Source organism: Alosa alosa, chromosome 15 (genome assembly GCF_017589495.1).
Source record: "Alosa alosa isolate M-15738 ecotype Scorff River chromosome 15, AALO_Geno_1.1, whole genome shotgun sequence".
NCBI lineage: Eukaryota > Metazoa > Chordata > Actinopteri > Clupeiformes > Clupeidae > Alosa > Alosa alosa.
The window spans coordinates 17,475,440-17,493,016 of record NC_063203.1 but is presented as its reverse complement, the minus strand read 5'-3'; the positions used below and the strand labels follow the sequence as shown (position 1 = coordinate 17,493,016).

Here is a 17,577-nt window from a genome sequence, read left to right as displayed (position 1 = left end):
GTTTGCATCTGTTTGTACCCAAAAAGGGCCAGTTAAGATATTTATGCATATGGCTCTGCCAACTTCTCTCCCCATTCCCTTTTCTTTTCCAGATATAAGATTTTCACTATTCATAATTCATACAGTTACTGCTCAGTGGTGTAGGACAATAGCTAGTCATGTCTAATTTGTTTAAAAAGCACAAAAACACAAATAGGAAAATATTGATAAAAGCACATTGTTATGCTTGTTTGGTCCCTGCTGATTTAACAGCTGAATGAGTGTTGTTTTTCCTCTCGTTCACCTTATTCTCTTTGTTTAGATGCGTCTTTGTTTTGCAGCCACTTGGCCTGGATCTGTCTATGACATTACAAAAAAAAAACACCATCCTTTTGTTCCCTTTAAATAATTGAAATTCTCCCCCTCTTCACACACTCTCTCTAACTTACTGTCTTTCTCTTACTATCACTCTTTCTTGCCCCTCACTGTCTTTTTGTCTCTTTCTTTCTCTCTTTCTCTTCCTCTCTCTCTCTCTCTCTCTCGTTCTCTGTTTTGAGCGTCTCCTTCAGGCCCATCAGATTGTGCTTGTGCGTCTTTGATGTGGCGCTTGAGAGGACAGGGCTCTCCTGTGGCTCGCTGTTGATTGTTTTAAGTCGGCGAGTGTGTGTGTGTGTGTGTGTGTGTGTGTGTGTGTGTGTGTGTGTGTGTGTGTGTGTGCGTGTGTGTGCGCGTGTGTGTGTGTGCACACGTGGCATCAGCGACGGCAGCAGCGTGCGCCTGCTTCGCTTCGCACTCCCCATCCCCTCATCAACCTGCCCGCCTTTGACAAGCCATTGAATTCAGGCTGCACTGACAGTAGCGGAGCGTCGTGACTGATGACCACGCTTCTTCTTCTGTTGATTTTCTTTCTCTTTTTTTGGTAGAACCTTGATCATCTCACAGAAAAAAAGAGAGAGAGAGTGCGAGATAAAAAGAGTGGAGAAGTGAGTTAAAAAGGGAGCGAGAGAGAGAGAGAGAGAGAGAGAGAGAGAGAGAGAGAGAGAGAGGGGGAGAGAGAGAGAGAGAGAGAGAGAGAGAGGGAGGTGGGGGAGTGGGGGGAAAAGAGCAAAGAAAGCGAGCCTGACGAAGAATGAGGCAGAGACGTTGAAAGAAGAGGGCAGTGTGAAGGAGTACCAAAAAAGGAGGGAGGTTGAGAGGAAGAGAGAGAGAGGAGGAGAGAGAGAGAAAGTGCGGGAAGCGTGGCAGGACGAGGGTCTTTACCGGAATATTCATGAGGCATCTGATTGCCTTTGTGCTCCCGTTGCCTGTGCCCCCGCCTGCCCTGCCCGCCCGCCCGCCCGCCCGCCCGCCCGCCAGCCGCCCGCCCGCCCGCCCGCTTCGCTTGCTCACTTGCTCCTTGTCTTCGGCTTCTTTTCATGTGAACAATTAAAATGCATGTGTTTAGAATTTGTCAATATCACTCTTCCTCCCCCTCTGCATATCACTGATAGTCAGCTCTCCCACTGCGGAACAAAACACAGACAAGAGAATTGGAGCGTTCCCCAGTGCCTGGCGTAATTTAATTATAATCGAATAGCTGGTAGGGGGAAGGAGTTTACAGCCCAGACCTAATGGATACATATTGCTCTGTGGTGTTGAACAATCCACCGTGATTGTGTGTCTTTTCATGGCTTGAGGCTCTCCCATCATGGAAGTTGTATGAATCCACAGGCTGTCCTAACAGACGGGGTGTCCAAGGTTAGCAGTGAGAATGTGGGTTTGGAACAAAAGCTGCATGTGAGTGCTTGTTTGTTTGTGTTAGTAGGACAGGGTGTGTTTGAATGAATGATAAAGACAAATAGGGGAAAAAAGATGGGAAAGCCAGTAGTGCAGTACAGTGTGTGTGTGTGTGTGTGTGTGTGTGTGTGTGTGTGTGTGTGTGTGTGTGTGTGTGTGTGTGTGTTTCTGTCTCAGGGTATAGAAGGATATCAGCCCAAACATGGGAGGAGAGTGAGAGATTGATGTTCCTCCCCTGGTTCCGCTGTAAGCTCTCAGTGGGTTTATGTATTCATTTTATTACACCCCCACCCCCACCCCTCGACTTTATGTGCTCAATAAATTAGCATTTCATTTCTGGCACAAACTGGCGCTGCACACACACAGATAGCACCTCCACCAATTAATAATAATGGAAATTAATGCCGATAAAATAGACACACGGGACAGGGTGCTGCACTCCAGCCTCTCTCGTGGGCGCTTTGAAATTGAGGCATTAAATGTCACTCCTCCTTTTTTTTTTTTTCGACGTCGACAACAATCTGTCGCTTATGCAAATGGGGCAGATCCCCTGTATTCCATGTGGGCTGTGTTGTCTGCCTGAGAACAGACAGTAATGGTTTCAGAAAGAGAGAGAGAAAGAAAGAGAGAGAAGGAGGGAGTATATGCCCACCTCTCTCCTTCTCTCATCTCCACCCCTACCAGAGCTGTGTCAGCCTGTGGTAGGTGGTAGAGATTGCCACGCCAGGGGGGTGGTATCCTCTCCGCCACCTCCCGATACCCTCTCCAGGTTTGTAGGAGCCTCAGGCGTTGAGCCCTGCCTGCCTCTCCCACCACCACACCACACCACACCACCACCCCTCTCCATCCCTAGCACCACCCCTACCCACCTACCCACCTACCCCCCTTACCCCCCCCGCTGGCTCCGCTCCTCCTGAGACAGCCTGGCTCACCCACGGGCTGAGGCGCCGAGATAAAGCCGTCTAATTATATTCCTCATTTACAGGCCCGATCCACGGCACTGATTCTCCTGAGCCACTCTCACTCCCTCTCTCTCTCTCTCTCTCTCTCTCTCTCTCTCTCTCTCTTCTCTCTTTCACTCTCTATCACTCACTCTCGCTCTCTCTATCTCTCTCTCTCTCTCTCTCTCTACACACACACCACGGCGTGGCGAGCTCTCGCCTTCAGCGGCCCTGGCAGGAATTGATCTGCCGCGTGTTTACCGGCCGCTCGCCAAACACACTCACATTATCCAATAACCACACACACACACACAAAATCACGCATACACACACACATACAGACACAGACACACACATACATACACACACTTACATACACACACAAAATCACACACACACACACACACACACACACACACACACACACACACACACACACACACACACACACAGACACACACACATACTCACACACACACACAAACACACATGCAAGTGACATACACGCACATACTGTTTACAATTCACACACACACACACTCACACACAATATAATAAAGGTTCGGTAAACCTCAAGAACATCCTCCAGGATCAAATACTGGTTCTGTGTGCTCATGTGATTGTTTGTGTTTGTGTTGACAAACACCTAAAACCTAAGAATGTCTAGAAATGACATAAGCCAGTTTTACTACAGCCTCCTAACTCCCAGTCTTCTTATTTAATACTTATTTAATATTTGAGGTCTTTGTTATCAGTAATAACATCCAAAGAACATGAAGTGTTGAATTTGTGTGGGCTTGCGTTTATCTGATTTTATCCTGTGATCCGCGTGTGAGTCTAGCTGTCCAGATCTCATTTCATTGTTCTACGCTTTATTATTCTATCCTGAGGACAACTATCGGCCTGCGTCTCCTCTTGGCTGACATTTTTATGATTGTCAAGCGCCATTGTTTTTGCGAGGGCCACAGAGATGGTGTGATGGCATGATGAGCTAGCAGAATGTAGGCATAGTCAAAGTTCAGGGCTGGAGTGAGCAAATTGAATGTGCTGCAGTACACTGATGGGTCTTATCTCCCAACAATGGCGTTTCTCCACCCACACCCCCACACCCACTCCGTCGTCATGCTTTGCCTGATTGGGGTCCATTGAAATAGCTTTTCTCTCGCTATGGCGACCCTTATCACATGGGGAGATATCAAGCTCACCATAAATCAGCCCTGCTCTAGATTGCAAAAGAGAACTATGGTTGCTCTACAGCTCTCTCTCCCCTCACTCTCTCTCTTCCTAGTTCTATCATCTCTCTCTCTCACTCTCTCTCTTTCTCTCTTTCCCTTTCCCCTCATTGCTGTACTCTCTGTACTCCACAGTCCTTGGTGATTTGAGAACAATATAAGGAACATCTAGATCAGTCTAAGTATAGGGCCAGGCTCAGCTGAGAGTCAAGACTGTGAAATGACTACATTAGGGCTCTATTTCTTTTCATGCTGCTTGATGAAATTGGGTTTTTTTGTATGGATGCCTCTTTATATTCTAGCTTTGACATATACTGAACAATGACCCCCACCTCTCTCTCTCTCTCTCTTTCTCTCTCTCTCTCTTTCTCTCTCTCTGTATATGACTGGTGGTGACTCTGGTAATGTTCCCTAGTTACCAGCACCCATGACCGTGTGCATTGGGCCATGAGGCATGGGCCTTGGCTCTGTGCACAACAACATGGACCTGATTCCTGTTCTGTTGCCTGTGTCTGCCTCTGAGTCACCCTGTGTGTTTTTGTGTTTTTCTACGCAGGCCCTCCGACTATCTCCAAGACCCAGACGAAACAGGAGCTTCATGGGGAGAAGGGACAGATTCAGTGCTACATAACCAGCACTCCTCCACCAGACCGCATCGTGAGTCATCTCCTGCTGACTCTCTCTCTCTCTCTCTCTCTCTCTCTCTCTCTCTCTCTCTCTCTCTCTCTCTCTTTCTCAAGGAGTTATCTTCTCTTTCTCTCCTCCGTCTCATTCCCTCCCTCTCTATCGCTCTCCCTCTCAAGACCCTGGTCGGCTTCCAGTGAGTGCCACCTGCTATCACCCGCATTTAATGCAGACGTGTCGAGCCTCATGCCACACTGCTGATTCCCTTCCCCTTTCTCTCACTCCATCTCTATACGCTCTCTCTCTCTCTCTCCCTTCTCTCACTTCACTCTCTCGAGCTTGGCACTCTCCCTAGCTGAGCCACCTGTTATCGCTCTTATTAAAAGCAGCGCAGCTCCTCCCAAGGCTCTCGGAGCACGGTTTGGGCCGTGGGTTGATGTTGATGCAGTCATCCAACTGCTCTTTCCCGGCAACAGTAAACATCATGGCCGCCCGCCTCGGCGATATGATTGGTTTGTTTTAATAAATGGAATTGCGTTGCAAAATCATTTCTTTCTGCTACGAATTGGAGGTTATTAAGCACGGCAGACTAACACTCTTAATTTCTCATTTAATGCATGCTTATGCAGTGATACCACAGATCCCATTAAGATTTATGGTGCTTAGATAAACACCGCCTACTCTTAGGGACAATGTTTGATTCATTACTTACTCTGTGTGTGTAAGTGTGTGTGTGTGTGTGTGTGTGTGTGTGTGTGTGTGTGTGCGTGTGTGCGTGTGTGTGTGTGTGTCTGTGTGTGTGTGTGACCTGAAAAGTCTTCTGCACTGGTTGCTGATGGAAATTGTATGTGGTAATGACTATCTTATTAATCCCGTTCCGATTGGATTAGAGGGGAAATAATAGTTATGACTCCGTCGACAATACTGTTTTCAAAGACATACTCGACATGATTTGTCTTCACATTCGTAATACAAATTTAATAACACATATTTTATACCTCTATGTATTTTACATGAATAAACAGCAAGCAAGTATCCCTATAACAGCATAAATCACAACATAATGTTCAACAGCATATTATTGTGTGCTCTGTAGTCTATATTAGCAACTATATCTCTTCAACAGTCAGTAATCCAGTTATGGTTATGGTTATGGTTACTTAGCAGACACCCCTGTCCAAAATGACTTAGAGAATATGAACATTACAGTAGTTAAGTGTTTGTTCAATCATAAAGTTGGATGTAAAGTGTTCCTTAAACCATATATTGAAACTAGGTAGATATAAACTATCTTTGTGGACTGTATCAATGTAACTCAGACGTCCCTACACAATAGAGCTATAAGCATGAGTAACATTTCCCCTCCTCCCCTTCATGCTCTTAGGCCTGGTCCTGGAAGGAGACCGTGCTGGAGTCGGGCACGTCCGGCCGCTACACGGTGGAGACGGTGAGCACGGAGGACGGTGCCATCTCCACGCTGACCATGAGCAACATCGTGCCCGCCGACTTCCAGACCATCTACAACTGCACCGCCTGGAACAGCTTCGGCTCCGACACCGAGATCATAAGGCTTCAGGAACAAGGTGGGAGCCAAGGTTCGACAGGTTCCACCTTCTCTTCTTCAAACACGTGGCCATAGGTGTAGGCTGGCAATGGTGTCATCGCTCCATTGCCTGTGTAGTGGTCCGGCAGCCTGGGGACGAGCTTTGTGCTGTGCTGTGTGTGATAGTGTGTAGTAGTTTTTGTCCTGTTCTAGAATAGTGTGCTGTGCTGTTACTGGGGCTGGTTGGTTTCTTTTGAATAAGGCTAAGAGAGAAGTCTTCTTGCCTTGTCTTTATCTTCCAAAGCTCGGAATTCACTTATTTTACTATATCTAAAATATAATAATAATAATAATAATAATAATAATAATAATAATAATAATAATATGAATTCACTGTATGAGTCAAGTGAGTTACTGAGCAGCAAGGGCATCTCCCACCAGTCTCTTCCTGTGAATTTTTGAGTGCAGTTTTTGAAATGTTAACTTGCCTGTGCTTGCGACTTTGTGCCTTGCTGCTCACTCCAGCACACAACTGCCAGCGTTAGATGGGAAAGTTTGGCCACATTTTAGTTCTGCCTGATGGAAATACATGCCTCCTCGAACAGGGCGTAGATTAATGGAGACATTAAATAGGCATTAATGGCAGAGGAGGTGCTTTGTTGTGTTGCATTTGTTTAAGGAGGGGATAGAGTAATTAATGTGGGTGCTGCCCCTACTCTCCATCAGCCATTCATTACCGCGGCGGAAAACCAGGTCAAAAAAAAAAAAACTATGAGTGCCTTACCACCGCGTTTTAGTGCACCGCAACAAAAAATAACAAATCATGCCGAGGGGCCAGCCATAAAGATCTCAGTTTGCTGCTGCGCTCCGCTAAAAACCAGCGCGTTGTATATGCAGCATTTGTTTGTTTTATTGCTGAGCAATCATGCACCTGTCGCATGCATGGCTGCCTCGCAATAAGTACACAGAGATGTAATAGGTCATTATACTAAGTATAGTATTATTCTGTTCAAGCTGTTAATTGCGTACAGTGCTTGCATATTAGTCAGAGGTGGTGTTTATCGCAGATTGTTTGGGGAGGGTGTTAAATGTGTGTAAATCGCACATCGATCATCGGTCAGCCTAGCAGATGGGCAGCGCAGCTACCCTCCGGCCCAGAGTTTGTTTTTTTTGTGTCCCTGCCCATGTAGATATCCATGTTATTTATGTTTCGCTGTGTTATCTGTTGACTTTGATCAAGCTGAATACATTAGAATGGCGGCGCATGCTGGGGAAGCGTGCTGTGTCTGAGATTCACCATTGTAAGGTTAAGGGTGTGTCTGTCTCTTTCCTCTGCTGACCCACAGCGTCTGTGCCGGTGGCGGTCATTATCGGGGTGGCCGTCGGGGCTTTCGTGGCCTTCATCGTCCTCCTGGGGACCATCGGAGCGTTCTGCTGCACGCGTGCTCAGAGGAGTAAGTATCCACGCCACTGGCTCACACCTGCATGCTGTCACGTTATCACCTGACCAGAGATCTACAGCAAGACAGGACAGGAAGAAGCAACAGCTCATGACACTCTACGCATTACTCCTCTTCAAACATTCATTACATACAGTCATTCTTTCTCTCTCTGTCCTTTCTTTCTTCCCTTCTTTCTGTCCTTTCTTCCTTTATTTGCCTGTTTTCTTTTCCTCCTTTTTCTCTATCTTTCTTCCTTCCTTCACTTCTTTGTTCGTTCTTTCTCTCGCTCTCTCTCTTTCTTTCTTTTCTTTCTTTCTTTATCTTTTTCTCTCTTCCCATGCCATCTTGATATCGCACCTCATGGCTCAGTGATATATGATAACATCTGAAAGAGCCGTCTCCATCCCATTCAGACAGAGGCTCAGGTCAGGCTCAGACTCTAGTCAGCCAATGCACCTGCAAGAAAACTGTGCTGGATTTGCCCTTGTGGGGATCCTTGCTGGCATTCAGCATGTTGTTGTTGTATACCACAGAGGATGCACACCTGGTTATGCCCTCACTTCCTGCCTCCATCTGTGCTCAGCAGAGAGAACTTGCAAGCAAAATTAAGACAGAAAGTAAGACTTTGCTATATGACAAGTATTAACCTACGCAACATTACTGAACGTACAGTGCCTTGCTAGGAGCACTTATTGTTTGTGGGTGTATTCACTAGAGGGTTCTTGACTCACTCTTGGTTTTCTTTTGCCTGATGCTAATTAATTTGTGTTCTTTTGTTTCATTTCTTGAGGGTGATTTTCTAGACTGGTAAATGTGAAGTAGCATGAGGGGATATTTTGTCATTGTTTTGAGAAGGTAGCTGTGTTGATGTGGCTAACGGGTGGCACTTGTGGCTTTGGTTTTCTCCTAGACCTTAAAGGAGTGGTCTCAGCCAAGAACGACATCCGTGTGGAGATTGTTCACAAGGACCACAATGCAGCCAGGGAGAATGAGGAGCATGCTGCCATGAAGCAGCTGATGGTAAGGGTTGTGTGTGTGTGTGTGTGTGTGTGTGTAAAACAAACCGCTTCCACTAGGTATACACCCACGCGCCTTCACACATACTTACAAGGCTACAAATACAAAGACAAACACACACAAAGACCTACTACACCACACACAAACATATGCAAACACTAACTCACACACTCAAACACACATACACACTTACACACACACACACACACACATACCCAGCTCAAGCCACCTCAGCCACCCTCTGCCACAGAGCCCCAGCTTCTCATTATGCCAGGCCTTGTCACGTCCTGTGATAATGAATGGTAATTATCTCCACCACAACACTAATAACACCAATCTCCAGCACTACTGTGGCCCCCATGAATAATGCAGCTCCTGTGTCTTTGCAGCTTAGCTCCTATCGGAACCCCCTACCACTACCCCCCACACCCCGCCCCACCAAGCCTATATTTAGTGGCCGGACAGAATTTCCAAGATGGACAGGGGAGCTACCGGGGGGGGGAGGATGGGGGTTGCCATGGCTATGCAATCCTCGCATCAGAGGTCTTTGTGGTCTTGGCATCTTGTGCAATCATGTCAAACAAAGAGCAAAAAAAATAAATAAATAAACCATTTGAATGGCTAATTAGCGATATAATGCTGCTCCCTGAAAATGAAAACAGAAATAGAAATAAATAAATAAAAAAAATGGAGAGGTGGCTGTAAGGTACAGGTGGCAACTGAGGAGTGCTTTAGACAACAACACAATGTACTTCTTGGAGGGTTTAGATGTGTGTGTGTGTGTGTGTGTGTGTGTGTGTGTGTGTGTGTGTGTGTGTGTGTGTGTGTGTGTGTGTGTGTGTGTGTGTGTGTGTGTGTGTGAGATGAGGCTGGGGGGGTGGACTGAAGGACTGAAGAAAAGCAGGGTACGGGTGTGCTCATTTCCCTAACGACATTCATGTGTACAAAATATTCATGGAAATTTGCCTCGGGTGAAATTAAAGCTTAGCCTGAATATCATTAAGCCTTTTTAAAGACCAGCAAATCTCCATCAGTACATCAGCGGACCTTGTGGAGAGTTGGGTGGGTGGGTGGTTAGGTGGGTATACAAAACTCAGTTTGAGAGCAGTAAAATAACCCCCCCTCTCCCCTCAGATTGAGCGGGGCGAGTTTCAGCAGGAGTCTGTTCTGAAACAGCTGGAGGTTCTTCAGGAGGAGGAGAAAGAGTACCAGCACATTAAGGTGAGCGCCAGGGGGAGTCCGCATTTGTTTAGAAGTTGCAGAACAATAACCGAGGTCTGATGGTTAAACCCTGCAAGTTTATTGCACACAAAAGGTCCCCATAGCTGAACTAAATAAAGACATTCTATTCATTTCATTAGCATGCATTACACTAAAAATGGAGCACAGAGACAACATGCTGGAGAGTACAGCAAAGTCTCTGCAAGCCTCCAAAACTTTCACTTAATCTGCTATCAAAGAGATATCAACGGAGCTCACTTTAGATCATTCACTGATAACATCAAAATAAGTACCATGCAAACACTGTAATACATGGAGAAACCAGGAATGCATTTTTTTTTTCATGTGACATTTTATCCATCAAGCAGATTCAGTCTAGGATTTCCAACTGTGTGAGATAAGATTGGAATGAAATTAAGAATGGGTGGCATACTATTTTGGTGCCAGAAAAGCATACCATTCATTTAAATATTCATTGGTTCTGCTCCAGCAAGGCTTGGTTATTGTTGCCCTTTCGCTATGAAGGTTCACCGTCTATGCAGTCAAATGGCTTAAAAAATAATAACACTAATAATAAGATGGAAATCCTCCGAGTCAATGTAGTCAACCAAAACCAATAATTTCTCATTGACTGCCATAATTACTCTTGCCGTATATGCTGATCACTTTATGCTGAGTAAACACTGAGTAAACACTGAGTAAACACTGAGTAAACACTGAGTAAACAATTTCCAGAGCGGAATACAGAAGACCTTTTAGGATAACATTCACCAGCAGTGAAATCCTAATCACTGCACTCAAAAAAAAAAAGATTAATTCAATTTGATTAAAACTATTAGCCAAGAAACCAATTTTATCCATCTTGTCTGGGAGAAAATGTGTTTTGTATGAAAATAATATTTTTTTTATATTCTATTATTGGGGACCATGAAAACAAATTTGGATTTTATAAATTGATGTTTATTAACATTAAAACTAAGGCTGTGTTTAGAAGGAAACGGTCAGAAGAGAAAACGCAAAACTGGCGTTGCTTTTTATTCCGCGTTTAGACGAGCGTTTTTGGATGGAAATCTTTGTGCATACGGTGATGCAAAAGTGTCTGAAATTCCATGTGGTATGCACACCAGGCGGAGAGGGGCGGACAGAGTACACAGCTTCATTACTTGAGTAAAAGTACAGATACCCTTTGCTAAATTTTACTCAAGTACAAGTAAAAGTACAACAGTCAGATGTCTACTTAAGTAAAAGTACTGAAGTACTTGTTTTTAAAAGTATCAAGTATCAAGAGTATCAAGAGTACATTTTCTAAATATTGCATTACTACTGCCACAGTGCTTACATTTATGTACAGAAACATGTTAATGTTAATACCTTGGAGAATGTAAAAGGAATTGAAAGTAAAATTAAGTCATTTTTATCTTTTTACCATGTTGCCAGGGATGGGCAGTATTTCTAATACATGTATTTAAAATACAAAATACTATTTTGTAATTGAAACACTTGAAGTGAAAACTATCATTAACTTGTTCAGAAAATTGAAATAGTCTGGCGAGGTGGGGCCACAGGAGATTTTTCTTTTTTCCTTTTTTTTTAGAAGAAGTAACGGGTACTCACGGTTATGGATAGAAATGTAGTGGAGTAAAGAGTATAATATTTGCCTCTCAAATGTGCTTGAGTAAAGTCATGAGTACTCCCCAAAAATGATACTCGAGTAAAGTACAGATCCCTCAAAACTGTACTCAAGTACTGTACTCAAGTAAATGTACTCCGTTACTGTCCAGCTCTGGTAGTGTGAAGCACTGCCACACAACACCACCAACGAGAGCCACCGTGAGCAGATCGGAGCTGACTTTTGCGTTTTTACCCTTTAGACGGGAACGCGACGGTGGAAGTGGATGGATTTCCACTCTGGAGGGTGGTTTCACTTTTTTGCGTTTTTAAAAGCCCAAAAATGCCATCGCCGTCTAAACCAAAGGCACATCTGATAAAATATGTTGTTGTTTTCACCCGCAAGCGTTGTCTTGCAAACAGGGCCTAAGTCCCCCATTATTTATCTTTTCCATCTGAATAAAATATTAAAATATATCTCACTTATAGTCAGTTATAAATGTGTGTAATGTAACAGACTAAATTCCTATCTTGAAAAGCATATCTTCTGGGGGGAAAAGGTCAAAACACATAGTATAGTTCATTACATTTTGTCTGTAAGTCATACATAATTCAGAAGCCAAAGGCTCATACTGAAAATCAAGAGATTGCATCTTAGCTGATGAACAGCCAGCCCAAAAGCGAATGTTCTTTCCGTGCAATGTCCTCACTTGTCTTGCTGAGTGGAGGAGATGATGTTCCTGTCATAGAACAGGAAATGTTAAGAATAAGGCAAGAAACAGGAAGTGAAAAAAGACAGACAGACAGACAGACAGACAGACAAGGGAAAAATGCCTGATTACACGCTGTAGATTTTTTTTCTTGGGTTGTCATAGCAGTGTCATCTCCCAGTGATTAGCATCCTGCTCTGTGCTCCAAATGACATTCATGTCTTCACAGTCGAGCCTGATTGGCCTCTTAGCAACAGTGCTGAGCAGAGAACCATGGCTGCAGCGACCTGCTCTTTGTTTTTTTCCTCACTCTCTTTTTCCTTTTAACATATGTATATTTTTTTAGTCATCCAGCACCATTGGGAGAGGTAGTGAACAGCATTGTTGCAGCCATTTTTGGTCCAATTAAAGTTGAAATATTACAGAACTCCTCCTGCTGATGTTGTGCTCGCTCAGTGCCACTGTGTGAATCATCAGAGTTTACTTAATTAGCGGGTAGCAGGGCTGCAGTGATATGCCCAGGATAAAAAACATTCCACTCAAGTGTTTTTATCCCTCCTGACATAGCTTCCTGTCTCCCTTATTTCCTTGCCATTGTATTTGTAATTACTGACAGGGTGACCTTGATACCATTTCAATTTTTTTTTCTTTTTTTCTAAGTTTCTCTCTGCATGCTTTGTCTGGAGAGTTCCATTGTGGTTGGGAGAGTTGTTCCTGCCAAGAGGCACGATTTTTTAAACAAAAACATACACCTATATGGTCATGACGATTTCCATATGAAGTACAGTATTTTAACTGTAAACTGTTTTAACTGTAAACTGTTTTAACTGTAAACGTTAAAACTGTTTTAACTGTAAACTGTTTTAACTGTAAACGTAAACAATTTCTCTTTACAAGTAATCTAGGACATATGTAAACATTAACCATTAGAAATGAGTTTCTGGATAAGCGTCTGCTAAATGTCAGTCACCTTTACCTTTACCACTCTATCCTTACAGGACCCAACCAACGGATACTACAGCGTCAACACCTTCAAGGAGCACCACTCCACTCCAACCATCACCCTGGCGAGCAACCAGCCCACGGAGATGCGCACTCCATCCACCTCCACCACCGTGGGCAAGCAGCGCGTGCCCACCGGCATGTCCTTCACCAACATCTACTCGACGCTGGGCGCAGGCCCCAACCGCCTGTACGACTACAGCCAGCGCTTCGTGCTGGGCATGGGCAGCAGCTCCATCGAGCTGTGCGAGCGCGAGTTCCAGCGTGGCTCGCTCAGCGACTCCAGCTCCTTCCTGGACACGCAGTGTGACAGCAGCGTGAGCAGCTACAGCAAGCAGGACGGCTACGTGCAGTTCGACAAGGACAGCAAGGCCTCGGCCTCATCCTCCTCGCATTACTCCCAGTCGTCCTCGCAAAACTCGGACCTCACGCGGCCCCTGCAGAAGCGCATGCAGACGCATGTCTGACCTGGCTAGGCGGCCGGGTGGAGTGTCTAGGGGTGGGGTGGGGAGGGAGGGCACATGTGAGAGGGGGGGGGGGTCACATGTGAATAATGATGGGGGGGAGGGGGTATTTGACTGCTCTAGGGCTGCAGCCAGCATTAAAGACTGGCTAAAATCAAAAGGAGGTGGGAGGGGAGTTCACTTCCACATCAAGCACATACGGTGTGATGTTGGGCGTTTCCAGAGAATTACAACCCAACACCAAGAGGACCTGTCCATCTTCCCCCGACCTCCGAGCTTACATTTTGAAGAAGCCTTACGTCCCCCAACAAAACCTCATGTTCTGGCTTGACACCCTGCAAGCCATCATCATTCCCATGTTTTTGTCCCTCGCACAGGATTCCACCTACATAGGTGTTTTTACTCTCCATACCACCTTTTTACTGTCCGTACCACCACAACACCAACATACGTTGAAGAGAAAAATTCAGACTCCAAAAAAAAAAAAAAAAAAAGCCTGTTAGCTTTCCATTTAGCTTGATGTCTGTGGGATCTCTGAATAGAAAAGACACTAGCCTGCCAGTGCATAATGTCGTTAATGACAGTCTCGGACTGGTAGAGACCCATTGATACCTAAGAAGAGGGGTGCAGTTGGAGTAACTACCACTACTACTCTTTCTTTCCCTGAACTTCTTCCTCTGTGTCCAGTACATACCACAGACGAGTGCTCTCTGCTACTCTGTGGTCTCCTGAAGCACAACTACTGTCTGGAAGTAAGTGTTATTTGTCAAGGCCCCCTCCTCCCGTTTACAGATACGGCTCTCGCTCTTGTGTGGGTGAACTGATGGCCCATGTGGGGGAAAAAAAAGAAACTCATTCAAACTTTATGAAAATGATTAAAAACGGCACAGCTCGCTGCTGCCTTGACACCCAGCCCTCGCAACTGTTCTGATAAGGGCTGCTGTGATCTCAACCAGAGGGCCAAATTTGCCATTGTATGTTTTTTTTCCCTTCTCTTTGCCATATGGAGATAAAGGAATCAGACAATTTAAAGGAATATCACTGTACATTTTTCCATCTAATTTTACATTCTTTATTTTTCAGCAAAATTGTCTGATTTTCTTTTTCTCATTGATGTTGAGGACTTACCAGTGGGAGGACTTGTCCCTTTGTCTTTTTCTTGCCTTGTGTAGGACTATTTAATAATGCTAGACATTGCCACCAAATACTCACAGGAGTTGAACATGAACAATTTTTGGGGGCTCTGTGGGAGGATTGCTGTAGTGCTTTTTGGCTGACGACAGAGCAAAGATCACACATGGACATACAGGATGTGAAGAGCACTGTGCCAACACGGCGTGGCATCTCTCCGACATTCTCTGTCAATCTGAAAAGCCTGTGATGCCAAATGTGTACAATGCTAAATGGATTTGTTATGTGGCTTCATTCTTAGACAGTTTGTTTTTTCCTGTTGAGGCTGAGGTAATTTAATTGTATTACTGTGATCTTGACATTTTCAAATGGTGTGAGTTAGTTTAATTTTTGTTTTCATGTACTGTTTATGATTTAACTCATTGGACAAACGCATGTTCACTGTTTTAAGTGAACTGCATAGTGGTTGGGAGTATTATTACATAATCTCCAGTGACTTTATGATTGTTTTGATTTATTTTAAGAGCACTGAAAAAGACACACAAACACACACACACAAATACACACAATTCTTGACCCATATACACTCTTTATTACGCTGTAGATTCACTGTGCTTTCCCACTGCCATCTGTTTCCATGGTGACTACTTATTTATGATATCTAGAGATGCTCAATGCACAAATTAACGCTGAATCCGTGCAACAACAACAAAAAAAAAAATGGGCTCTTGATTGACCGATTAGGATCTCTCTTTCTCTCTCCATCTCTGTCTTCATCCCATTCTGTGTGTACCATTGCACATCCTCTGCGGTGGCTCCAGACCTCACTGGAAACGGCGGAACTGCTGGGCAGATGGAATATGAGCACTTAATAGCAAGAGAAAAAAGCTCCCCCCTGTGCTGAAGGATCATGGGTCAGCACCAGCCTCCATGTCTGTCCCCCCCCCGATCAGAATCTCTCCATGACCTTCAAAACAGACCATAGTGTTCTTCACTCAGCCAGGTCTAAAGGCATCGCAACCGCCATAACCAAACAAAATAAGAATGAGGTTTCAAGTTTAATTAGAATCTATTATTAAATAATGTCTATGGTTACAGATGGTAAGACGAATGACAGCTGTAACTGGTCTTGTCACTATTTTTCTCCACCCAATTCTAAATTCTTCCCCTCTACATTATCTGACTTTGTTGTGCCCTTTTTCTACTGTTTTGACCATGAAGGGTAGCTTGGGTGGACACATGAACATCCTCTAGAATTAAGTAAAAGAAGGAAAAATGAGAGTCCAGCAGTTCTCTATCCACTGTATTCCAATGTCCGAGAAACACCTTAGTTCTGGTGAGGGACAGACTGGTTGCTGTGAGCACTTTACTTGATGATTACCCAGATGGCTTTTCAGTAAGTACTATGTAGGAGTGTTGGTGTTTCATTCTTATTTTCTACATTACTCTGTGTGCAGCCTAACTGGAAATGGCCTGTCTTTAATGCTGATAATCATGCCTAGAGCTTGGTACTCTGTATATAAATCTTTAATGCTCCCTGTATATAAGTTTACTATTTCTTTTTTCTTTTTTAACCTCTGTCAACTAGGTATTTAAAGGCAGAGCAAACTCACATCATCAACATTGTACAGACAATCATGTCTTTAATTGATTTGCTGAAGCAGCTCTCAGTTTATTTGAACGTGCATCATTCACTGCAACTTAAACAAACCAACAAAATGGCTAGTTTGGTAGCACTGAATCCCAGTGAAGGGTTCTGTCCCTAATGGTTACTCTGTCATGGACGAGATGTAACATGTAAGCTTTAGCCCTCGGTCTGTAAGACCCTCCTCTCTAAAAGCCTACAAAAGCTACTTCAAATAATGGCCTGTTAGACTACACATCAAAGCAAGAGGCCCTAGATAAAAAAGACAGCGTAATGGTATTGTTTAAAAAGCTGAAGTGGTCATTAAGTTTTCATACAGTATGTCTCCCATGCCTGAGTTCCTGTATTTGTGTGGACTCTGCTGGTTCACTGGCTTCTGCTGGAGATAATGTTCTGTATAGATCAAGAGGCCGAACACAACGCACACAACATTCACCACTGAAAGGGGAAAAAACACCCTCTTCTCAATCTGGAGGTTTTCTGTTGTTTCTTTTTACACAAAATTAATCACGTCCAACCCTGCCTCCAAACACCAAGCGATGACTTAAGCTGCACAGTCCCATAAGAGTGTTTGAGCATAACCTCGTAAGTCTCTCTCTTTCTCTCTCTCCCTCTCTCTCTCTTGCACACACACACACACACACACACACACACACACACACTTGACCGCTGTCATCTCATTGGCTCAGTGGCGCAGTGTGCCATTTCCGTGTGTGTCTGCATGTCGGCGGGAGCTCTCTTATCGCTCGTCCCTGGTGGTGCCTGAGTGTGCCCGCTGGGCTCTCGGTCCGGTCAGCGTTGGCGCCGGCTGGGCCTAGGCACCAGTCACACACACACACACACACACACACACACACACACACACACACACACACACACACATACACACACACACACATGCCAAGCAGATGAGTAAACACGTCGAGTCCGATAACGAGAGGTCAGAGCCACCTCCTGATGTGAAAGAGAGAGATAGAGAGAGCAAAGAGAGAGAGAGAGAGAGCTTTTATGGGAATGCCATCATCCGGTTACAGCTTTGGTGAGTCTATTAAGCTACAGGCAGGAGAACGGACTGTTTTAAGCACCACAGAGGCCCACCACTTCATCTGTGCTCTCTGTCAAGCCAAGGGGTGACGATGCCCACAGCCGTGGAGATGGGGAAAAGGGAGATGGATGGAGGTGTGTGTGTGTGTGTGTGTGTGTGGGCTGGTGTGTGTCTGTGTGCATGGATTGGGGGGGGTC

At 44.7% G+C, this 17,577-nt stretch overlaps 1 protein-coding gene across 4 annotated transcripts in view; it reads left to right on the top strand.

Annotated features, from left to right (window-relative positions):
* kirrel3b (kirre like nephrin family adhesion molecule 3b) overlaps positions 1 to 13,564 on the top strand; it is a 178,987-nt gene extending 165,423 nt beyond the window's left edge. Inside the window, exons 10-16 of one of the 4 annotated variants that reach the window (XM_048263860.1) lie at positions 4,485 to 4,585; positions 5,937 to 6,135; positions 7,442 to 7,549; positions 8,071 to 8,154; positions 8,448 to 8,557; positions 9,689 to 9,775; positions 13,092 to 13,564. In XM_048263860.1, coding sequence (XP_048119817.1) covers positions 4,485 to 4,585; positions 5,937 to 6,135; positions 7,442 to 7,549; positions 8,071 to 8,154; positions 8,448 to 8,557; positions 9,689 to 9,775; positions 13,092 to 13,562 — 1,160 coding nt within the window. In that variant the 3' untranslated portion in view covers positions 13,563 to 13,564. Of the gene's footprint in view, positions 1 to 4,484; positions 4,586 to 5,936; positions 6,148 to 7,441; positions 7,550 to 8,070; positions 8,155 to 8,447; positions 8,558 to 9,688; positions 9,776 to 13,091 lie in introns of all 4 variants that reach the window. The other 3 variants (XM_048263859.1, XM_048263862.1, XM_048263861.1) reach the window with 3 other exon arrangements.
* The last annotated feature ends 4,013 nt before the right edge of the window (positions 13,565 to 17,577 follow it).